General features: G+C 42.8%; 1 protein-coding gene across 1 annotated transcript; it reads right to left on the bottom strand.

Moving 5' to 3' along the window:
• Positions 1-16,508: 16,508 nt before the first annotated feature.
• dusp7 (dual specificity phosphatase 7) lies at positions 16,509-24,772 on the bottom strand. The gene is made up of 3 exons (XM_080460890.1): positions 23,840-24,772; positions 21,089-21,517; positions 16,509-17,553 (listed from the first exon to the last, which is right to left on the bottom strand). The coding sequence occupies exons 1-3, from the start codon at positions 24,252-24,254 to the stop codon at positions 17,237-17,239; spliced, it is 1,161 nt and encodes a 386-aa protein (XP_080317016.1). The 5' UTR covers positions 24,255-24,772; the 3' UTR covers positions 16,509-17,236.
• Between the last annotated feature and the right edge of the window lie 376 nt (positions 24,773-25,148).

The following is a 25,148-nucleotide window of genomic DNA, read 5'->3' as shown; positions in this document are numbered from 1 at the left end:
AGTGGAGCAAGCAGGTGAGGGAGGAGACAGAATTTCTTCACTTCTGGGCCGCATACACAGGCTATAGGGACACATATTACTGATATGAAACCAGTAGAAATGAATTTTGTATAATATAGGACCTTTAACATTTGATTAAAAAAGTATATTTATCATTTTCAAAGCAGAGGATTTTTTTTTTCTTCTTCAATGCTGGAGGTGACTCCATCTTATAATGGGTGAAGGCAGGGTACACCGTGAACAGGTGACCAATACATCACAGGTCAAACACAATCATACAGATTCACATGTTTATGTCACCTGAGAAATCAGAGGAAACCCACACATGCACATGGAAAACATGCAAACTCTGCAAGCCTAAGATTTGAACCGGGCATTTTCATGCTGTGAGGCGCAAATACTACACACTACACCACTCCTGAATACAGTAAACAGATATCTGACTGTACCAAAGTAAGTATTTAGGACATTCACCTCAAAACACAAACTTGTGATCACAGTTCGTTCCACTGGTTCAAGCAGGGGTGGAATTTTCCCTCTCAGCACTCATCATACTGCATTTCCACTTCAAAGGGAGGCCGACTCACTCCACCACCCTGCTGGTCCGTCTCATAATCAAGGCACAGTTTGTTGCGCACCGTCTCATTTCGTTTGATTTGGGTTGATCACAGTGCAGCTCGGGCCGGTGGGGGTTTACAGGGGCCGATGATGCAAGCTGATAGATAATTTAACGGGGTCAGATAAGACTCTGGCTCCAGTGCAGAGCACCGCGATAAGACCAGAACATGTTACGGTGCTAATAAGTCAGAACCAGCAGGAGCAGCAGACTTTCTACATGTGAGCGCCTTCATGTTTTACTGATCCACACACGTTTCAGTCCTTCTGGAGACAACATGTGAACCCAGTGCAGTTTCTTAACGCAAACATCGCTGATCTGAGCGACAAAATCTAATCCCAAGCTTTTACACTTTTCTTTAAGTTCAATGAGCATAATCTGCATGTGCACATTTTAGAGTCACACATTGGTGTCATGCTCATTGGTTTACCTCACATATTAGCTGGTTCACAGTTAAAACGAGGTTGATTAAAAAACAGATTTTTCATTCACTTTTTAAAAATAATTGATCAATTTTTAAAAGAAATCAGTCACAATTACATGACAAAGTCTGGGAAAGACAGAGAAAAATTAATGCAGAGCAACTAGCTCATAAAAACTGCTTTTTATCAACAGATCATTTTCTTATTGAGCGAAACTGAAGCCGACTGACGTCTCGGCTCACCACAGTCGATCTTATTTTCCTTGAGGGAAAATTAGCTGCTCTCCCCTGGTTATGATGTTTTTAGTGAAGAAGTCCCCGGCTGCAGTTGAAGATGGGAATGTGGACGTTACTGTGTGGAGTTTGCATGTTCTGCCTGCTCATGTGTGGATTTCATCTGAGCAGCCCGGTTTCCCCCAATAAACCTACATTTGAGGTCCCGTTTGCACGACATTGTTTTAAGTGAAAACTCATAATTTTGGCATTTTTGTTTCACAGAAGTTTTGAGTTTTGAAAACTATGTTTACACAGAAACAGCAGAAACGCTTTAAACTGTGTGATTTTCATGTTGGGCCACTAGTGAGTGCTGTTAGTTGTTTTTGTAATGAAACTATTCTGGGTGTATGTCAACGACAAAACCGTCACGTCCCAGGAGAAAATGGACGGGGAGTCATGACACTCTGGAGGCAAACACTGTTATTGGTCATCTCATTGCGCACGTGCAGAAGAAGTATTCACGATTTTCAGAAAGTTGCGTTTCCCCCCAGATTACACGACAATGTAATCGGAGTGTTTTCAAAAAAAGTCCACCTTGGGAGTCATTCCCCGGTGACTCCGATCACCATTGCCGTGTAAACGGACACCCAAAAAGCAATGAAAGTTTTCAGTTCTCAATTGAATACGTGCATGAGTAATTAAAAAAAGAAATCCTTTAAATATGAATGTGTGTTTGTTTGTCCTGCACTCTGTAAATAATCAGCTTGGATTGGCTCCGGTCTCCTGCAAACCTGAGTTGTATAGAGCGGTAAAAAGTCGGATGGATGTAAGCGTACATTGTGTTCTGGCAGCCTTTAGAGATGCATTTTCCTGCTGCTCCCCCGTTCAAGTCGCTCCCACTCGGCCGTGCTGATGACTGTCAATCCTGTCGTAACTCGTCCCTCGCTCTCCTTCTGGAGCCGATCAGGTCTGTCTCATCTCCTCAACCCAAACAGTGTACCACTCCACTCCACCAACAACGGTGTTCCAGCCTGACTTCACTATTTATCTGGGTCAAGACGTGCGTGACCACATTGGAGACTGAACGCAAAAAACAAAATTCAATATTCAATAAAATCTCATCACTAATTTGGTAGTTTGTAAAAGGATTGCTGCTGTATATGGTAAACACACACACACACACACACACACACACACACACACACACACACACACACACACACACACACACACACACACACACACACACACACACACACACACACACACAGAGTCTTGCACAAGCTGTAATTACTCCTTCTGGTTTCTGTCCTGCTGAGCGCTGCAACATTTCCACTTCCTTCCTGTTCGTGGTTGCCATGGTAACAGTCAAGGAGATCTCTGTTTATCACCGAATGGATCGGCCCTAAAAATACAAAAAAGATTTTTTACTTTTTTTTTTTTTTAAATCTCCACTTCCCTGTCTGTCGGCCCCGGGAAACGAGTGTCCTCGCAGGTTTCATGCTACAGCTCAAGCGTGCGGCAATAATATAGAAGAGCGGAAGTTCAAATAAATCTTCATCAGAGGATTAACGTGTTAAAGTCTCAATTAATCAAAATGCACCTTTTTTTTCAAAGGATTGAAGAAAAAATATAATAATGAAAACTGTGAACTTTTATTCGCCTGTATTTTTTAACACTGCGGTTGATTTTGAGTCAATCCCACACACAGTAGAAGAGATGTGTCTGCGCATTCTTTATTTAGGTCGTGAGCACGAGACATTCAGTGAAGGAAAAAGGCTGGAAATCATCCCTTTGCTCACAAATTCAGATGGTTCATAGATTTTATTTATTTTTTTTTGTTTGTTTAAATAATGCATTTAGTTTTGCCCGTGTCAGACTGTACTCCAGGCGTCTGACCAAGACATTCAATCAGAAAACCTGTCTGATTCAGGACGAAGTGCAAAACTGCCAACCTCTTGCAGAAACGTGGAAATGACTCCTCTTACTGGTGCCAGCAACAGCAGCATATATCAATAATTCAAAAGCCAGTTCCTCACCAGATGACACAACACAGAGGGCAGCAAGCACAATTTAAGATGCCACTTGGCTGGAAATACTGAAAGAGAGAGAGAGCGGGACATCTTGAGAATGAAATGGACAGTTTAGGGCGGACCAGGTCTCTTCTCTCAGAGTGTGTGGAGCCCGTCTCATAGCCGGCAGCCAGTTTATATCCGACCGGAGCAGCCGGGGTGAAAGAGGAGCACGGCGGTGCTCTTCTGACGTTTGGGGCAATTTGAGGGAGTCGACCTGCTAATGGCCTGCTAATCCGACTCTGGGGAGCACAAGGCAGCGCTTCATTCATCATTCATGAATGCCAGAGAGGAGATCATGTCTAATCACTGATTATTTTATGGGTGCATTTTACCTGTGTGCTGAAAAAAGACTGGATAACTGAAATAAAAGGAATCCGGAGGACTAATATCAATGTTCAGCAATGACTGATGTCACATTTGTCATGATCCAAGTGGACGAGACTGATGGTCTGTCACCAGTCTGGAGAAACAATCACACAAACCACATTTACGGGCAATTAAATTCAAGATGGTTTTGGTAAAGAAATAGATGTAAAAAAGCGAGTTAGTGTGAAGGAAATCACCTTAGATGATCAATAATTGATATATATATCACAAAGTTTGTTTCTGTTCAGCTACAATTCAACTCAAATTCCCTCGAGTTGAACTGGAATGCAGTTAAAACGGCTCTGTAAACCTTCATATGTGTGAATGTGTGTTTTTCTATACTCACAGTCTGGTCCCTCCCTTGAAATGATCAGTTTCTAGTGCAACGTCTCTCAGAATGACATAATTTAATCAGCAAACAGTAAAACAAAGTCTTAAACCTCAAATCTTCTTTGCTGCTGAACGCATTGCCACAGACAGAAAGTCACAATATGTTATCTCCCCTAAATAATCTTTTTAAAAAAAAATCTGGTTCAATATTTGGCATCAATATTCAGGCACTTTTAATCCAGCTAGTTCAAGAAATAAGTGGGGAAAAGTTATTTTCCCAACTATTAAGACAAAATGCATCACTAGTTTGCAGAATGCTCAAGTCGCTGTGAATTTTCTTTTAAATCTAAATAGTCACTGACCTCAAAAAAGACACCGATCTCATATGAGGAAACGCTGGGACAGCTTGTTCTAATCCGTCCTGACATCAACAGGGTCGCCTGGTACCATTCAGCTTATTATTATTCAAGGTTTTATTGATTCGCATAAAGTGAGATGGTGCCTATTACTCCTTTAAGGGACACATGATAACATGTGATTTAGGTTTCTTCACCAGGACACACTAACACACTTTATGCACGACGCTTATCTCCCTCCTAAAATACTTGTGTGTGTGTGTGTGTGTGTGTGTGTGTGTGTGTGTGTGTGTGTGTGTGTGTGTGTGTGTGTGTGTGTGTGTGTGTGTGTGTGTGTGTGTGTGTGTGTGTGGTCACGTCGAGCTGTAATCACCTGCTGCTGTTAGTCTTTAACTTACAGGCGGATGTGTGAGTGTGACCCTCGCCCTGCGTTAGTCATGTTACACTGAGGAGGTGAGGGAGGAGGTGAGAGAACCTGAGAGAGAAACAAAGACCAAAAAAAAAAAAAAAGAAATGGAAGAGGATTTGGAGTTAATTCACTGAGATGGAAATGAAGGGAGACGGGGAGGATAAAACGGGCTGAAGAAGAAAGACGCCTCCTTTCATCTTTATCACTACAATGTGCCAAACTTCACTGTGACTTACAGACGAACCCACAGAGAAGTTTCAGCAGATCTCCGGATCGCCGGCGTACACGTTGGAAAAGGCTTTTAAAAACCATAAATAACTAATAGCAGCCAAGAAAAAAAACATCCGTCAGAGCTCGGTTCTCTGCTGGAAACCGAAAAAGAACATTTTTGACCTTGGCATTGATCAGAAATATATTTAACATAACGAGGACTGAGCAAACACACCCAATGGCCTCTTGGGCAATGCCACCAGGGTCAAACAGATAAGACGGACTTTGAATGTGTTTGCTCACCCTGGACAGGGTCAAAGTCAAACATCCACTCAGGCACATGTGGCCGCCCACGTACACATTCACACATTCACACGTTCACACGTTCAGACATCAGACTCCACCAGTCCTATTGAGATGCAGCGTAAAGAAGACAAACATTCTTTTAAACTGCTCAGGTGAATTCCTCCATTTCATAACAGGGTTTGATCTCAATACATCGACGATGGGTTTTGTGCCGTATTGAGAGTTGGTGAGCGGCGTGGGGCTGACGTCAGCGCCGTGCGGCGGCCGGACTTTGCTCAGGTGTGTGTTCAGGTGACGTGGAGAGGCGTGTATTCACCAGCTGTTCTCGTTAAACAAATGGAGGACGAGACCCACTGACCCGAAAGGGAAGACGTGATCAAACTCACAGACTTTTTTAAAACCACCGTTATGGAGAAATTACAATATAGAGCCTGTTTACTACACAATTCATGCGACTTCCCTGAGCATTTGGAGAGATCATTTAGAGCAGGGATGCCAAACATAAGGTCTGTGGGCCGACACTGATCCACAAGAGGACATTATTATAAAATCAATAGCCATAAAATGGAGAAACAATCGAGCATTAGGATGCTGTTTATGTATCTATGCCTCTCAGATATTTATATAATCGGTACTGTTACTGTCTGGTCTGTCATGTTATCCAGTATAACATGCAGCAATATAACAGACACAATAATAGACCATAATTCATGTGATAAAATAGTTGATAGACGTTTCACGGAATGCATCAGTTGAAACTTTTTTTCCTGAATCTGTTTTTCCCAGTTTCCATTTATTTCACATGCAGGTACTCCGACATGATGAGACATGAACATCGCTCCCCTCATCCAACCTCCCTCAACTTCCACTCCGTCGCAATCCCCTCTCATTGTGCTCTTCAAGCGGTGCGTTACTGTGGAGAGAGCAGCACCGTGTGTGTGTGTGTGTGTGTGTGTGTGTGTGTGTGTGTGTGTGTGTGTGTGTGTGTGTGTGTGTGTGTGTGTGTGTGTGTGTGTGTGTGTGTGTGTGTGTGTTTTAATATATAACAGTGAAAGACAGTACAGCTCCACTAACAGTGGGAGGACAGTATTCTCGCTCAAGTACTGCAGCAGCAGCCATAGCAGCTATTTACTGTAATTACTGGAGCCCATTAAAGGAGCCAGCGACCGTGGGATGTTAGTGAAGCATCAGGACCTGTAGCTCTTCATATGTCACCGTCACGACTCTGGCAGATGTAATTTATTTCACAGGGCTTGAAGCACGGCAGTCAGACAGAGACGACACGGAGAGTCTCATTAAAAGAAGATGGAGGAGTCAGATCGGGAATAAGTCAGAGCAGCCGCAGCTTCCAGCGACTAATTCTGGATTTTGCGTTTGAGTCTTTCGCCTTTATTTGGATAATGAAGGTTTTTAAAGTACAAATGTGTTCCAGTTTGAAATGGCCTGTTTTGGTCTTTACATTTAGATTTTGATGGAGTACCTTCCTGTCAGCCAGATTTATTATGAGTTACTGCTTTAACTATTTACTTCAGGAGTCCATCGAACTAACTGCTTCTTCGCAGTAGATTTATGAAAACATAATGAGGATTGAGATTTTCCTTTTTTTTTTCAATAATTTTATAAAGAAAACTTTGGCTCAGTCATCAGACTGAAACCCGGAGCCAAACATATCTTTAAAACAAACAAACCCAAACACTTCTTTGATATAGTTTGGTGTGTCGATGTTTTTTTATTGTGTCACGTCCATCTGTGAACATCCAGTTCCTACATCCTCCACAATACAACAGTGATACCAGCAGGGTTCCAGTGTGCAGCCAGATGCAGACGTTTCATAATGTCATTTCCTGCACCACAGCTTGATAAGCTGGAGGTTTTTATGAATTTATTTTTCAGCCTCTGCCATGTGACTGCTACAGGTTGGAGGTGTTATACGTCGTGGGTCCTCCCAACACTTGCTGGTGTGATATCATACATATTCACCGTTACTGAAAGGTTAAATGTGCCATTCCCTTTAACAGTTCATTTAGACTCACGGACTAAAACAAGGAAAACAAACTATCACCCACACTAACTTTCACACCGATGTCCGAAGAGTCACGGGTTATGTTCAGGATTCTCTCGAGGAAACTTCTGCAGAGGCATCGACCGGGATAGGAGTCGTTTTTGTTGTTTTATTCCAGCAGAGCAACACAACGATAACAGTGACAATGGTAACAACATGCAGTGCAAAGACCATTAAATCAAAACTAAAAAGCAAGTGAAGAGCTGGACAATAACGATGTTTTCCTCCAGAGTGTCGTGACTCCCAGTCCAGATGCTCCAGGAACTTGGTGGTTTTATTTAATTTATAATAACAATCCACCTTCATTGTCTGTCCATACGAATATCCATGAACTCGCCATGTTTATAGCATATTATGATAAATGATTATTCTCCTCTGCATGTGTTTGTGATTTTCTTACATAAACACGCAACAGCACCAACTGGTGGCCTGGCGTGCCAACTACAACGTTTTTTTTAGTGTTTCTGCCTTTTCCGTGAAAACTGACATAGCTTACAGAAGGTTGCCATGGAAACGCAAAACACATCAAAGATTCGTTATTATGGGGGACTGATTGTGCCAAAATTAAATTTAAAAAAGACACCATTAAATTAATTATACGTGTTATTAATTGATTAAGATTAGAATTAAACATATAAATAATTAATGACTTCTAATGACACATTTATATATTTAATTCCAATTTGAATAAGTTAATGGCACATTTAATTAATTGTTTGATGGTCTATTTATTTATTTAACTTTGGCACATTGAGTCCTCCGTAAGTTTATACTTGAAACATTGTTGTGTAAATGGGGCCTTGACTACTTCACTCTCAAGATGGAATAATTTTCTGTTACATGAAGTCTCAGAATGATGATGATGATGATGATGATGATGATGATGATGATGATGATGATGATGATGATGATGATGATGATGACGATGATGATGATGGGAAACCCCGTCATCGCATTGCCTGGATACGAGAAACTAATCAGTCGGCGTTGTCGATCATCCGGTGGCCTCGCTCCTCAAGTGGGGGCGGGGCCTTCATTTCCGCGGTCTCACCTCCACCGCCGCTGCAACATCCTGTGCAAATTACCGTGAGGCCAAGCGGCTCGCTGGACGTCGAGGGGAAATCATTGGGAAAGAGAGGGAGGTCCGTGGAAGAACAGAGGATGGAGCGAGAGAAGGAGCCAGAGATATTTATAGCCGGCTCAGTGGTGCTGTTTTTAAAGAGCTCACTTCCTCGCTGTCTTCTCCTGCACACCGCCGTCTTTCATGTGCACATGTGGCAGCGCTGAGCGGAGATGAAAGCTCGAGGAGGAGAGGTTACACATGAGGAAGAAACAGATTTCTACTTCATGCTGATGGTTTCACAAATCTTGTGCAACAATTAGCTTCACATGACGAGGAATTCTGAATGAAACTGAATGACGGCGACCATCTTCGTGGGCTTTATTCTCAGGCCGGGACTGGGGGATCAGTGGGCCGCGTGTTTCTTCCCTTTCAAGTTAAACACAAACGCGATTTTGGTGTCAGCAAACTTTGGTCGCATCTGAGAAGGGAAGTGGGGAAGTTTCCCGTTAAGCAATCAGACACGTCGCTTTGAGAAATCAGTCAAAACCACAACAAAGAGTAAACAAGACGAGTTCTTCCTTTAATGTCTTTGAAACACACAACACTTGGGGGGGGGGGGGGGGGGGGGACTAATATCATCAAGTTTCTTCGGATGTGGCGTGAAAATGTCACGTCAGTAAAATCTTTAGAAAGCCTGTCCTTTGTACTATTTGGCTTTCAGATAAAACAGAATAAGAGATTATAGGAATTTACACATTTTTATTGAATATATTGACTAAAAGATTGACAGAGTATTTACCACCAGTGTAAACGGAAAGGCTTGACACTGCATTTTATTGCTTTATTCTTATTATTGACTGATTGATTGGTCGTTTTTTGTCGTTCTTTTTTTTCTTTTTAATGTTTTGTCTTACGTTCTGTATTTGTTCACTTTGTGGTGTTGCATTATGAAATAAAATAAAAAAAGATTGATCTAAATAAAAAAAGTAAAACAAAAAAAAGTTTTACCTGTCAACAGCATCATTCTAATCTCTTTTACACCATTTAAGAGATTTTTATACATACGTGTAAATCACCCACATGATAAACCTTGATTTAAATGTCGCAATACTAAAATCATTTCTTTATGTCTTTTAAAGAAACATATCAGATTTTGACAATTTGGACAAGAAAACACCACTATGGTATTTATTTGTGAACTATAAATAAATTTCTTACACCCGTGTGTGACGGTTTAAAGTAAAGCAGCTTCTTCTTCCTGACCCAGTTCTATCAATGACAATGCTTTATGAATATTATTGCGTTGATTCAGTTATTTATAGAAACACAGACCTGTAAAACAATCCAATTATTCATGTCATTTCCACCAAAGGAGGAAAAAAAGTGAACCTAGTCATTACATTCAAGAAAGATTCTAAAATGTTTTCGATTCAAGCACATTGATGTGAATACCGAATGTTGATTTGTTTTTTTTGTTGGCCTGAGTAGTAAAATATGGATAAAGATCTGTTAGCTCATCTTTAAAACTAGAAGTTCTAAACACCAAATATAAAGTCCGAAACACGAGGAGATGCTGAAAAGTTCCAACAGAGGAACTCAGAAAAGACAGACAGAGTGACAGGAGCCCTGTGCACACAGAGACAGGGACACAGACTGACTGGCGACCAGAACACACAGAAGACGACCAATATAAACCACAACCACCAGGTGCAGACGATCACACACTCAGGTGAAACACATCACAGCAATCAGACACGAGGAGGGGAAGTCAAGGAGCCTGAGGCCTCATTTACGCCTTCTCAGGGTTTTACAAAAACGGATATTTCAAAAAAAAAAATCTTCATTGACGAGAAGCATGAAGCCATGATAGCCAATCAGAATCCTGGAAAAAACACGACGTCACAAATTGTGACGTAAATATGTGCATACCCCCCTTTAGATGTAAACAGAGTTTATCCAGATCTCCAATGTGGTCGGAGTTTTCAGGAATCATCGTTTGTGGTCAGTCGTTGCTGCGTTTTCAGAAAAGCGTCCTGGTGTAAAATACTTTGAAATGTAAAAAAAAAATTGTATTTTAACAACAATATGTCCTCTTGTAGCTTTTAAAAAAAATATTGACATTTTCACCAATTCACCCTCACAATGATGCTAATTGTACCTTTTACTGATACTGTATATCTCTCGACTCAGGTCCTAGTATGTTACTATATCCACTATTAGTAGTAAAATAATGTGAGTCCCAATCAGAAACAGTAGTTACGTTCAAAGAAAAATTCAAGTTGGGTTAATTTTCACACCAGGGGAAGCACATTTGAAACCAAAATATTTAGGTAAATTTACGCATTTCCTGATTATTTTCATGTTATATGAGATATTCATGATTTCACAAAAAAAAGCATTTTTAAATCAGAGCGCTCAAACTGAAGGTTCAACATGGCCTCCAATCCAAACTAATTGTAAAAACTTTCAAAGAAAGCAGATTTTTTAATACTTTTCTTAAAAGTAGTCTCTGCGTTTCTCTGCACTTACACCTAAACGCAGCTACGACTCACCACAAACGATGATTCCTAAAATCTCTGGCCACAGTGGAGATTTAGAAAAACTCTGTCTCTGGTTGCATCTAAAGAGAGGTAGGCGGATATTTATGTCACAATTCGTGATGTCATGTTTTTCCCAGGACTCTGATTGGCTATCATGGTTTCATGCTTCTTGTTACACTGCCCCCTACAGGTTTGGCTGCTCATAGCAGCTCTGAACCAGCTGTATATGCAGTCCGTGTCAATGAAGATTTTTTTGTAAACATAGAGGGGGGAATATCAGTTTTTGTAAAAACCTGGGTAGGTGTAAACGAGGCCTGAGACCTGAGCTGAGATATAGACGAAATCGAAGCACTGCATTGCTATCAAACAAGCCTCACAGCCTGGCTGGCCGTGTGAGTTTGTAGACAGAGGAGGATTTTTGGACATATAACTTTATTTTGCACCAGAAGGTTTCATTAAAATTCTCTTCAGATTGTAGTTATTTTCTCTAGTAAACGTTTGGTTTTGTGGAAATATAGACATTTTCATCACGTATACTCGAAGACACAAAAAAGAAAAACTCAAAAAGTTAAAATTTAAAGGTTATTATGGCACTACTTTACCGGTCCAGCCCACTCAGAATAAAATTGGTCTGTTTTTGTGCGTGACACCCAGTGATTTAGAAGATTTGCATTTCAAATTCAGCAGGTCTTTATATATAGTTTGCAAAAGTTGCAATCATTGCGTAATCTCCATTAAACTTACAAGATATTCAATCATGAAAAACTAAAAGGAAAAAAAAAAAAATCCAAAAAGACCATCAGCTTTTACCTGCTTCTGTTTTCTGCTTTGTCCTGGAGCTTCTCTAATGCACAGGTAGAACCTGCAAACTCCACAACTGCAGGCTCCAACATGAGTAAGTGTATAAATTAGTAAACAACATTGAGGTGTTTCATTCATTGTGTTATTGATAACGAAGAAAAAAACCAAAGGAAACATGTTAAAGAAAAAAATATTTCAATATTTATTTGCAGTATAAACATGTCTTGTGTTGTTTCCATACACTGTACAATACATGGGGTCAATCATATTTCCTTCAGTAGACAGAAAGGTGAAACTGCCCCCGGTTAACAACATGCCCCCCTTTTGTTTTCATACACAGACAGATTGCATCGGGGGTTTTTTGTCTTTTTTTTTTTTTTTTTTTTTTTTTAAAAACTGTTTACAGCACGATACAAAACAGCTATTTAACTTGACTTCGAAGCTGTAACACTGCAAGATGCATTGTCAAAAAAATCCCTGAAAAATTCCTCACTGAGGTAACATTTTTAAAATCATTCACTTTATCTTTCACTTTGTGTGTTCAGGCTGAAAACGCTCCCCCCCTCCCTCCATCCCTCCTCCCTCCATCCCTCCTCCCTCCATCCCCCCCTCCCTCCCTCCTCTCTGCTCCATCCCCCCCCCCCCGCTATCGAGCGCATTCTTACCGAGATGTAGCTACAAGTTTAAGGACACAGAAACGGCCGTTCCCGTGATCTGGCAAATTTACAAACAAGAGAAAAAGACTGGATTTCTCTTTCATTGTTACAAAGACACACACACACACACAAAAAAAAAAATAATAATAATAATAATAAAACATGAGAAAGCAGCTTGAAATCAACCGTATTCTTTTCCTTTTTGTTTGTTTGGAATAGAAAAGCTCCGTACTGAGATAGATATCAATCCTAGGGTGCTGAGTGATCGTCAAGTTCCCCCCGACGGGTTTTATTATCATATAATAATAATAATATTAAAAAATAATAATATTAATATTAATAATAATAATAATAATAATAATAATAATAATAATAATAATAATAATAATAATATTGTAAGTGGGGTTTGACTAAAGACCAAGTCCGTTGAAGCAAGGTGGCATTGTTTTTCATCTTTGATGCTGTAATAGGAGAGGAACTTTGCATATAAATTCATCACACATACATATATATATATATATATATATATATATATATGTATATATACTGAGATATAGATTCATATTGAAAGGCCACAGGAATAGCATAGAGCACATTATATCAAAACAAGATGGAAAAAAATACTTTGTAATTATTTAAGCCGGGTGGTGGAATTGTCTATATAACTGGCATGCTGAACCACAGCTCCGGGTGTGTGTGTGTGTGTGTGTGTGTGTGTGTGTGTGTGTGTGTGTGTGTGTGTGTGTGTGTGTGTGTGTGTGTGTGTGTGTGTGTGTGTGTGTGTGTGTGTGTGTGTGTGTGTGTGTGTGTGTGTGTGTGTGTGTGTGTCTGGCCCTACGTTTTGGGACACCCCAGGTGAAATGTTATTTTAGTCCTTAAGCCATAATGGAGCTGGATCTTGTATAATAATACAGTACAGTACAAAAAAAGAGAAGAAGAATTTAAAAACTCTGAGGTCTTCGATCTACAAAATACTGCAGAAAAGGTGTTTTGATATATTGCAGAGTAACAAAGACGACCTCGTGTGACCCGTTGACGGTGAGGCGGCAGCTCGCTGTCCGTCGTCACCGACTTCTTATTCAAATAACAGATAAACAAACTTTTATTTTCCCCCCCACACACACAATGTTGTTGTTGTTTTTTCTTCCCTAAAGTTGAGATACAAAGAGTATTGAACAGTCAGCATTAGAAACAAGTTAGAAAGATTATATAAGGCCAGCTAAAAAAAAACCCAACGCTCATCAGATCCTACTGCTGTGCCCTCCAAAACCCGCTTCTTTGTTTCTGTTCAGACCTCGTCCATATCTCTGCTTCCAAGGCCAGAAGTTCTGGCAGGGAACACGGGGCCTCGTGCAAAACAACACTTACATGAGTGGATTTGTTTGATGCCATTCAAAAGGTTTTTTTAATTTTCTTCGCTCGACGCCAGGTTTGTACCAGATCTGCGATGGTGAATGCGAAGTGACAGATGTGCACTGCAGGAATTAAGAAGAGCCACAAATACATGCTGTTGCATTTTTTTTTAAGCATTTTGTTGTTCGTATAACCACATATATGACTTACGGCTTCCTCATACACACCAGTGAACCGGCGCCATAATAACCTTGAAATTTAAACTTTTCTATTGTTGTCGTGCGGAGTATACGTGATGAAACCCGAACAACCACTGACAAAAAAATGTACTACAATCTCAACATAAAGCCAATTCTAATGAAACCTTCGGGTACAAAATGCAGTGAAATATTAAAAAAAATAAAAGCTTCTCCTACAGCTGTTGCATTCTGGGTGTTTTTGCAAACTCACCCTGACAGCATGACTTTGAGGCTAATGCTCGTTTGCTATCTTTACTGACACCATCACTGATATCTCAGCTCTGATCTCAGTGATGTTCGGTCCACTACTCTTAAGAACTTTTAAAAAAATTTTTTTATCAATATTTCTTTGGAATTTTCACTATTTTGGTTTTGGCCCAAAGGCCTTATGTTTGACCCCGTGTGATCTAATCAATTAGAATACAATGGAAAACTCTCCTGTAATTTAATTAACTATGAAACTTAGAACTTTTTAAAACGAAAAAGTAAATATTTCGGCCTTATGTGTTTAATTCTTGGGCAAAAAAAAAAAAAAAAAAGACTGTATCTGAACTGTAATCTGTGGAAATGAAAGATCTGCTGAGTTTCAATGGCGGATTCATTTTATGTGTAACTGACATCTCGACCTCCACGTCTCTGAAATATCTGACAGGGGAACTCGTGTTTCCTTCCAGCAGCTGCCTCAGCGTCTTCACGCCGGTGTCACTGTGGAGTTAAAAATATCCCCGCTCACACCTGGCCCTGAGAAAACACCACCTGGAGCTCGACGCTCGTTTGTCTCCGCCTCACCTTGAAAACACCTTTTCTGGCATCCGGCTATAAAGTCCGTCGGTCTTTTTAATTCTGCAGTGCAATGTTCAGAGGTTTTTTTTATTTTTTTTGTGTGTGTGTGATCTTTTATCGTGTCTGAAACGTGGAACTGGCGTCGCGTGTCAACTCTGAGGTGTCGATTTCAGGATTATACGACCTGGCGAGCAGATGGTTTGTATTCATTACGTCCCGCGGACGCGCGATTCTCAATATGCCTGTGCAAAGAGGAAGAAGATGAAGCTGTTTGTTTTCCCACCAGGCCCGATGCGTCCGCTTCTCTAATTGGCAGAAGAAAAAAAAAAAAACCCTCTTAAACCCGCCGCTGGGGGTTTTTCCTCGTTTGTCTTCCAGATGATTCTTCTTTTTTTTTTTTTTAAAGCGTATCAAATCTCTTTTTGGTATAAGTGCTACAGATGTGGACGCTGTCTCAGAAAACGCCTCGGCCACACGCTGTGCGCCACCGCAGCGGCAACAGCAGTTAAAAAAACGGTCCTCGTTTGTTTTGTCTTTCCTCCGGTTTAAAGCAACATCCAGCCCGTGGTTACGTCTACTGTTAAGAGAGCGTACGGCACCACAGCATGCTCAGGGTATACAAAACAATATAGCTCTGTTCACTATTGACTATCATATAAATATCTGTCCATATATATTCATTTGTATTTAATATAACTTTCGTATAATATACCCAAGGCTTAAGGGTGAACGGACTCCGACAAAGCTTTCTTTGATGAGATGGGTGATTTGGAGACCTTCTGTTTCCACCGCTGCAGTTCAGGGACACGAAGCCCCGTTTGGCGTTCGGTAAGTGCAGGTTGTATAAGTTGAGGCCAGTCCCAGCACGTATCGCCGCAATCACGTAAAAAAAAAAACGACTGTGTGAAACGATCCGTGTTGCGATTTCTTCCAAGTATCGTGACGCTGCAGAGGGCGCTCGACATTTCCAGTGACAGTTTCCCAGACGCTCGTCCGGGTGTGCAGGACGCGGCGTCGCCTCTTCGGCTTTTCAAGTGTCTTTGTCAGAAAAAGTGAACGCAAACCGAACCGCGAGCCGGCGAGCTGTCGGTTTTTCAGAAGGCTGAGGTTCCTGTTAGCACGTGGCTACTAAGATAAGCTGCCCCGAAGAGTCACCCTCACGTTCTCTCCTTGTACGAGTACAATAAAAAAAAAAAAACATTCGTTCATTTGTTCACTCACTCACACCACGACGAGCGAGGAAGTGCCGAGTTTAGGTTCTAACTGCAGTGGAACACACGAGAGGAGCTGGTGGAAACGGTGGCCGCTACGTCACAAACGGGAAGGAAGACGGAACCGGGAATGGGGAACCAAGCGACCCCCCCCCCCCCCCCCCCCCCACCCACCCACCCACCCCCGGTTCCGTCTCCCTCCCCACTGCAGCGTGCAGCTGTCAGGACTCGTCGCAGCCTGGGACTGGCCTCCTCCGCTCTGAATGTCTCTTTATCCGCCTGCTTCCAGCGACGGGCTCCAAGTGCCAGCGAGTCAATGGCTGCACCACTGTGCAAACTGCATTAGGTCATTACAGACCTGGAGGAAAACACAAACCAAGTAGAAAACAAAAACTAAAACAGACAACTACCTCCACACCCATTCCCCTTCTTTAGTTTTACAATCTCTTAAGCCATTATTGGATTACTTTGTTGTTTTGGATAAAGAGAAGATTTCTATGCGTATATATTTATATAAGGTTTAGATCTGTGCGTAAATGTACATAAAAATATACAAAAATGCATAAAGACATACTGAATTCGTTAAGGACTGCCCATACATCTTCTGCAATGTACGTTGACATACATACAGTACAAACGTACATACTTTGTTGATGTGTGTGTGTGTGTGTGTGTGTGTAAATTCCTTGGTTTTGAAAAACTCTACATTCAGTAGAGCGAGATTTCCTACGAGTAAATCCCAGATTCTCCACTTGGCACCAGTCGGCTCGGCTGGAGGAGCCGAGACAGAAAGACAGAGAGGACGCCGTCGTCTCCTAAAGCCGGCGCCGCACATTTTCCGGCGTTCCTGTCTTTGTACGACGCTGCGAGCCGTCGGTCCCTCGCTCCCTTGTTCTGGCGTCGCCAGACAGGCCGACCAGGGTTTATTCCTTCCCTCAATGTAAATCAATGCTGAGGAGAACGTAAACACACAGTTCACCCGTCTCTGGGTTGCAAAAAAGAAAAGGAAAAAAAAAAGAAAGAAAGAAAGAAGAAAACAGAAATCTCCCCGTCCTCTTTACCGTGGCTTCTGCGACCCTGCCGTCGCTTCGCGGCCGCCCCGCGGCCGGGCTCTCCGCCGACGAGCCTCGGGAGGCCGAAACATTCATTAAAAGCTGGCCGCTCTCCACCGGCGCAGCCGTTCGTTAACCGCGACCCTCCCTTTCGCTCTCAAGCCGTGAATCTCATGTGGACTCCAGCGTGTCCAGCTGAAACACGTTGTGATTGGTCGGGGTGGTGAAGAAGAGCTGGTCGTGCGTGGGCGAGGCGGAGTGGTTGTCGCAGGGGCTGTTGAGGCCCAGCGTCCGCTCAAAGTCCAGCAGCTGGCCCATGAAGTTGAAGTTCGGGGAGATGTTGGACTTTTTCCGCTTGACGAAGTCGTAGGCGTCGTTGAGCGACAGGTTGAGCTTCTGCATCAGGTAGGCCACGGTGACGGTGACCGAGCGGCTGATGCCGGCCAGGCAGTGCACCAGGATGCCGCACTTCTGTGAGCGCGCCTCGTCTGGGGGGGGGGGGGGGGGGGGGGGGGGGGGGGGGGGAACAGTTGTTAGTCACTGGGGATAGAAACACTACGTCCATCTGGAAACGTGAACAGAACCAAGCATGCAAACTGAATTCACTTCTCGGCCTATCCAGCGCCGCACTCCAACATCGGCATGGAATTGGCTTGAAAGCTTCGCCGTTGCTCAAAGTGAGTTTGTAAAAACATGAAGGATGCAACAGTTTTAGGAGGTTTTTTTTCTTTTCTTTGACATTTCACTGTATTTTGTACCAGAAGCTTTCATTTAAATTGGCTTTATGTTGAAATTGGCAGTGACATTTTTGGCAGAAATCGATTGATTTTGTAGAAATATAGACATTTTCATCACATATTACTCAACAAAGAAAAACTTTAAAGGATAAATGTAAAGTTTATCATGGCACTATTTTACCAGTCCGGCTCAGTTAAGATGAACTAAACTAAAAGGTTGTTGACACTCCTGATTTAGCCTGAGTTACTTTATCCTGCCAGTAGAAATACTTTGTTCACATCACTGTACATGTCATGTGCTTAATTCATTTTTTAATGACTTTTAACCACATTAATCCAATTCTTTCTATTGTGCACCACCAAAATGTGTTAATCAAGCCAAAGGTACACGATTAGATCAGATCAGATCAGATCAGATCAGATCAGATCAGATCAGATCAGATCAGATCAGATCAGATCAGATCAGATTAGATTAGATTAGATTAGATTAGATTAGATTAGATCAGATCAGATCAGATCAGATCAGATCAGATCAGATCAGATCAGATCAGATCAGATCAGATTAGATTAGATCAGATCAGATCAGATCAGATCAGATCAGATCAGATCAGATTAGATTAGATTAGATTAGATTAGATCAGATTAGATTAGATTAGATGTCCTTTCTGCTGCCAGTGAGAGTTAAAGCAGTGCAAAAGGTATAAGAAAGTGACCACAGTCTCAATTTAATAAAATTTTGAGGATAATTATTCTTGCTTGGTATTATTTGGTCTCAAATCATGAATGAACCAAAGGGAGAAAAAAAAAAAAAATCACTTCAAATTGACATTTTGACCAACATTTATATGCAAATGTATGAATTGAATCTCTGGAGTCAGATTCATTTAAAATCCAATTTAATTCCAGGTGATTCATTGCGAGTGCTAATCGGCTTCATAAGCCGGTTGCTAAGGTGCCGTTAATGCCGCCGTTCTGAAGTATAATAGATTTCAAATGACTGGAATCGTCAAGCGTACTGTTAGGAAATCAATCGCGGCGTATTTGGAGTATCATTGAAAGTCGCCGTAATGGAGGAGAATGTCAAGTGATGCAGAAAACCACTCTTATCTGTGAGAAAGGTTCCGCAGCGAATGTTTCTCACAGTGGGACTTGGTGTGCGCTGCTGTCGGGCGACTGAGCGCAGGATTAATGAGGCGTTCCCCCGTCGGGACCACAGGAGTTTAGTGAAATAGTGACCAACAGAAATTTTAAATAAATTAAAAAAAGCAAATGTTAAATGTCACAAATTCGAAGTATAATCACATGTGGTCAAATACTAAGCTGGAATCTTTTAGTCAGTTTGCGCTGCAGCTATTTTATACTAATCGACTATTTAGTGTCATAATGTTCCATAATAACCTGTAATAAATGTGCTCTAACCTGATAACGTCTGTCGTATCAGTTTTGATGCATGAATCTATTGAACTTGTATTCAGTGCATTGAGTCTCTCAAATGTGTAAATGAGCTTTTCTTTCTGAATTTCTTATTTTCTAGACCGTTAAGAAACTGAATTACGATCAAACCCGCACATGTTTCATCATAGCCGATAATTACATTCAGTAAAAGCTGCAGGTTTTCACTAAAAATCAATCACACGGAGACGAATCAGCTCAAAGTATTTTAAAAATCAAGACGTTTTCTTTCTGAAAAGCCTCCACATGATCTTGTTTTTTAAACTGGAATGACCTTTTTCTCAATGACAGGAGAAAGTTGAGTGTCATTCTGCTTTCTAGCTCTGCAACGGCAGAAAAAAACCTTCAAAAAACCCCAAAACATTTTACATTATTAACCAGCTACATTCATCCACCTATCAGTTTCCAGTCTTTGCACTTGCATCCCGACAGGCCATTAGAGCCGGAGTTAAGTGCTTCTTTCCTTCCTTTCTTGTCTCCCTCTCTTTCATCCCCTCCTCCCTCTTCCTCTCTCTCTCTCTTGTTGTAGGATTGGGGTCAGTTGGCTCACCAGCCCAGGCTGCCAAATTAAATTTATATGTGATGTGTGCTCACTTTCCACAATACAAAAAGAAGGGCAGGAAACCCTCGTCAGGAGAGTCGGATCAGGCTCAGAATTCACAGGAGGAACCGGCGGTGAGCAGACCTGCAGGCCGAGCGAGCGGCGTTACATCACTTCCAACACATCGCACTGCAACAATCCTCCGCTTATCAAGCTGTTAAAGTGCCAGAGAAAATCGAATCGCGGCCTCTGCACACGCTGGAGTGGCGACTTTCAGTTATTTAAGGATTTTGCAACTTTCAGCGGCACATCTGCATCTCCTTTACCCATAATTACCCCCGAGTGATGTAATCCCCCACACACTACGGCCAGCTCCATTTAACATCGGCGTGACCCAGATCTGCCACGACCTCTGGCTCTGGCGTTTGTCACACTTCCTCCCACCTAGGCAGAATCGCTACTCTCAACAAAAAGGAGAAATATCGCTGGTCCGTGTGGTTTACATGAAGACTCTGGCAAGGAGTCACCGGAGAGGGAATTCACTCATTCTCGGGGAATGAAGTCAGGAGGAACGACCGGAATGACGGGGTAAAAAAAACACTTAAGAGCGGACGAGCTGATGTTCTCAGAGGATCTGTTCCCATGTCTCGGTCAAAACAAGGGCTGTGAATTCCTGTTTCATCAGTCACAGAGGAACGCCGAGGTTTAAAGATCTCGCATTCTCACTGACTGTCTGAAACGTCGCCACGCAGCGCACGTACACAGAGAAGAAACCTCTTTCACCGCATTTGCCTTATACAAGGACATGAGCTGTCAAAAACACTGTCCTTCTGCACAGAAACGGCAGGAAACGATCTAATTCCATGTAGGGCCACTAGTGGGTGCTGTTGTTAGTATTTGTAATGAAACCAAAGACACATGAGAGCAGAGAACAATACGCTCTGAACATTAGCAATGAGGATTCCCCGATACTCTTACGGCAAAGTCGGATTGTTATTACAGCGACTGTCAACTAGAAAACTACCAAGTCCCGGGAGAATATGGACTGGGAGTCAAGACACGACGGAGGACGCCATTGTTCTTATTGTCCATCTACTCTTGCATGTGCAGAAGAACTATTTACTACGTTCCATAGTTCACATGCACAGGAGCGCTTCCATCGTCTACATGGAGGTGGAGCCCAGGCATTACTAGTAAGTCCTCCCCTCCCCCCCCCCCCCCCCCCCTCCTCCCCCCCCCCACCCCCCACAGAAATATTCCGTCCCCCGCAAGTGACCTAGTGATCCCACTCACCAATGAACGAAATGGCCTCTGGGAAAAACTGCGAGAGGTTCTGGCTCCAGTGGTCGGAGATGGGAATCTGTTTGTACTTGAAGTCTCCCTCGTGCTCGAACATGTTGGGCAGGTTGGGCGTCACGTTCAGGATGTACTTGATGTTGTACTTGCTGAGCACGTCCAGGTTGGTGGAGTCTTTGGCACAGCCCAGGTAGAGGTACGGCAGGATCTGGACGGGGAACGCCGGCTGGTTGTTGGGGAGCGGGCTGCCCTCCGACTCGGTGGCGCTGCCCGGCTCGCGGTCCGACTCCCCGTCTGAGCAGTCGGAGCTGATGCGGAGTCCCCCGAGGCCGAGGACGGAGGTCGGCGGGGAGCTGCTGGGACACGAGCAGTCCAGGTTGGTCTCGCAGTGCTCGGGGTACTCCGACTGGAACTTGTTAAAACCCCCTGGAAAACACCAAAAAAAAAACAACCCACATTTAGCACTTTAGATGAAGAGCCATACTCAAATATTCTCACGGTGAGGCAGCAGCGCTAACCACTACACCACCGTTCCACATATGACAAGGTCCTCCAAAAGTTATTCAGCGTTTGGAAGAAGCCGAGAAGATTATTACAGAGTTTGGAATAGAAATGAGACTTGTACACAGACACCATCTGCCGTGGCGAGGGGTGTAGCTCTGTGACATCTACAAAATGGCAGCTAAATGTCAACACTGCCTGATTAAAAAAACATAAACGCCAAGAAAATAACCTTTAGGATTGTGTCATTCATACTGTTGCAAAATATTTTAGAAAAAACACAAAGCAATACAAGTGTTGGAACGTGTTAGAATGGAGGATTATAAGTCGACTGTACCTCAATGTTTTACACAACTATTACCCAGACAGATGTAGAATCCCTTTTAAAGCATTTTAATTTGCACATTTACCTTGACATATGAATCCATAATGAGTACAATAAGATAATTATGAAATGTCTTGTGGTTGGAAATAATGTGAAAATGTTTTACCTGCTTTAACAAACTTTACTGGACAGATGATAACAGCTGGATTTATGTGAGGCGGCTGCACTGCGACCCCTAGTTACCCCTGCGCACATACTAATGTATTAATATGTCATGTTTTATTCACATATTATTAATCCTGGCAGAGTCGTAGCAGAGGATTAGCAAATTTAATTACTTTATGACTTTTACAAAGACATTTGTACTTTGTAGGGAATCTGAATACCAAAATAAGTAGTATATTATCATCATATATGTTTACGGTTGCAAAACTGTTCACAACAAAGTTTGGTGAACTGATAAGAGCTCACATTGTGACCTCTCATTGCATCGACCAATACATTATTTATCTTTCCATTTTCAGACACATATAAGCTCATTATTAGCAGATTAACCTCATACAGGGATGAATTAATACACAACAGGTGATTTTATGTGATTACGCAATGAGTATCAGTTAAAAATCACGTTAATTTAACAGTTTTTTGTTCAAATGTTGGTCGCTGAAGTAGGAAAAAACTGTTATATTAGTGGACAGATGACAACAGCAGGATTTATTTGAGGTGGCCGCACGTGACCTCTAATTAACCCTACAAATACTTTATGTATTGCTGTTTGCATTTTTAGGAACATTAGCTACTAATTTATTGTTAACATTCATGTGAGAATAAAATCCGCCTTTGCCATAGATTACTTCATGTAATGATCAATTAACACAATGACTAGTATTCAATCATTACGCAATCGGTCGACGTTTGGAAATTACGCAAGAAAATAATGACTTTTGGAGAAGATGTGATGTTTTCCTTAATGGGAGCCGTCACGTCACATGCTGGTGAGACAGATAACAGCACGGTGATGTGATTTTCACGCAGGCACGAGCAGGAACACGAGCTGGACAGATGTGGTCCATTGAGAAAAGCTGCGCCCTGCGGAGGATCCGGACAGGAGCTGCGCAGCGCTGCGCGCCGCTCCGCCACAGCAGCGCGCAGCGCAGCGGACTTTTTGTGAATGGCGGCTCCGCTTCTGACTCCCGTCAAACGTTCTTATCACGGAAATACCAAACAAAACCAGCATTTTGCCACCGCCGGCATCTAACATGTACGCATGTGCGCCAGCTATGAAGAGAAATTGCGTTTTTATTCCCGAGCTGGATGATTAATCCGCGCGCGTCGTCTCCCAGTTTTCCGGTTCATTCATGAAAAAAAAAACCAACAACAAACAAACAACAAAAAACTGCCAGTATTTTCTTGAAGGAACATAACATGGCGGGGCCATTTTAATTGAAAACATGCATTAAACCCAGCTCTGGTGTGTGTGAAACAAAGCAGGCTTAAGTGGCTTAATTCTGATTTTCTTGTGATTTATGCGCACTAACATAATAAATCATCATCCTCGGACATTAGTTACCTATCGACTACACCGTATCTGATATTACAGCCAAAACTGCTGGGATTTTCTGTGGATAAATAACAAAGTTTAGTGGCCAGATGATAACAGCTGGATTTATTAGAGGTGGCGCCACTCGGTGACCCCTAATTACCCCTGCCCGCACTTTATTGAGGTATTCATGTTTCATGGGCTTCTAACAGGAGTGACGTGACATTTGTGACTCGAGTAAAAGATCAGGATTCATTAAAACTAACGGAATCGCGGGCAGAGATAACAAACCAGTGGCAGATCACGTCCAAATAGTTTGTTTAAATCAGTCGGGTTTAGAGGCTGTGGACGAGAAGAGTGGCAGTGGAACGTGTGATCTCACCCTCCAGATAAAACGCCTTGCAGCCGTCGTCCCGGAGCTTGTGCAGGAGCAGCCCCAGCACGGAGCTGCCCAGCCCGGACCCGGACTCCTGCCGCTCGGGGGTCGATTCGTCGTACAGGACCACCACGTCCGTCTTGCAGCGCTTGACGAATTTCTCCTTGTCCTCGTTGTTGGGGATGATGGAGCGGATGGGGAGGTTTCCCTTCTTCAGCCTCCGGAGCATGAGGCCCGGGATGGCCAGGTTGATGGCCGACTCGATGTGCGATGACTCGTACAGCTCATGGGGTCTGCAGTCCAGCAGGAGCAGGGAGCTGGCCCCGGACTCCAGCTCCTCCTGCAGCCACTCCACACTCTTACTCGACATCATCATCATAGTCACGATCGCGGAGCCTCCCCACGGGTGATTAATTCTCATCAGGGAAACCTTAATCCACCTGTCCCCTGCTGTGACATGAAACAGAATAGAGTCCCCCGACAAAAAATTTTTTAAAAATCACGGCGCTAAACTTCCCTTCCTGCGGCCACCACCACCACCTCCTCCACCATCACCACCTCCACCTCCTCCTCCGCCTCCAGCAGCACCTCCGCCGCCGCTGTTCCTGCGCACCCGACGCACACTTCCACACATCCAACGCGCACGCAGCGAAGCCCCTCTGCCCGGAGCAGGAAACTTGAACATGCAGAACTCTCTGTTCCTCCTTCCTTCAGCCCCACAGAAGAAGAAGAAAAAGAAGAAGAAGTGCTGCTTTCACGCCAGTCCATCGACGTCCATTCGGCGAGACGCGCTCCCAAGTTTGTGGCGCGCTGCGACGCGGGCCCCGGAGATCCGGCGAGGAGTCAGTGACGAGCCGCAGATGCAACAGCCCCGTGATTGTTGTGTTTATTGGACATGCTGGCCCGCGGAGCGCCTCTGGTTTGTCATTTCCACTGGACGCGTTAAAGAGGCGCTGCGGGCATGTCATTGAGGAGAGGGAGGAGCGCAGATTTAAAGGCGCAGAGCGCAGAGCGCGCGCACGAGCTGCACGACGTCCATTCATGGATCGCCCGTGCCGTACATGAATACCAACATGGATTTATGAAATATACATATGAAAGTCTCACTTAGTGCTTGCTGTATTCCCTAGAGAGGCTGTGTATTTTTTTTTCTTTGCGCAGTATTATTTTGTAAAAAATGTCTTAGTGGAAATCTGGAGGTCATGGACATGTATTTTCTGTCTGTGAATCTTTCTCAAAAACTTATGCTATGGAATTATGATTTTAAATTACTAATAACCAGAAGGTAAAACTATAACACGACTTTTTATTTCCT

The sequence above is a fragment of the Lipophrys pholis genome, assembly GCF_963383615.2.
Source record: "Lipophrys pholis genome assembly, chromosome: 4".
Lineage (NCBI taxonomy): Eukaryota > Metazoa > Chordata > Actinopteri > Blenniiformes > Blenniidae > Lipophrys > Lipophrys pholis.
This window is presented reverse-complemented; position numbering and strand designations above follow the sequence as displayed.

Excerpts from the sequence above, each read along its gene's own strand:
- dusp7 (XM_080460890.1), bottom strand. The coding sequence starts at position 24,254 with ATGAGAATTAATCACCCGTGGGGAGGCTCCGCGATCGTGACTATGATG. Across the intron at positions 21,518-23,839 it reads CAAGGCGTTTTATCTGGAGG|GGGGTTTTAACAAGTTCCAG; the intron begins GTGAGATCACAC and ends GGTGTTTTCCAG. Across the intron at positions 17,554-21,088 it reads AGAGGCCATTTCGTTCATTG|ACGAGGCGCGCTCACAGAAG; the intron begins GTGAGTGGGATC and ends CCCCCCCCCCAG.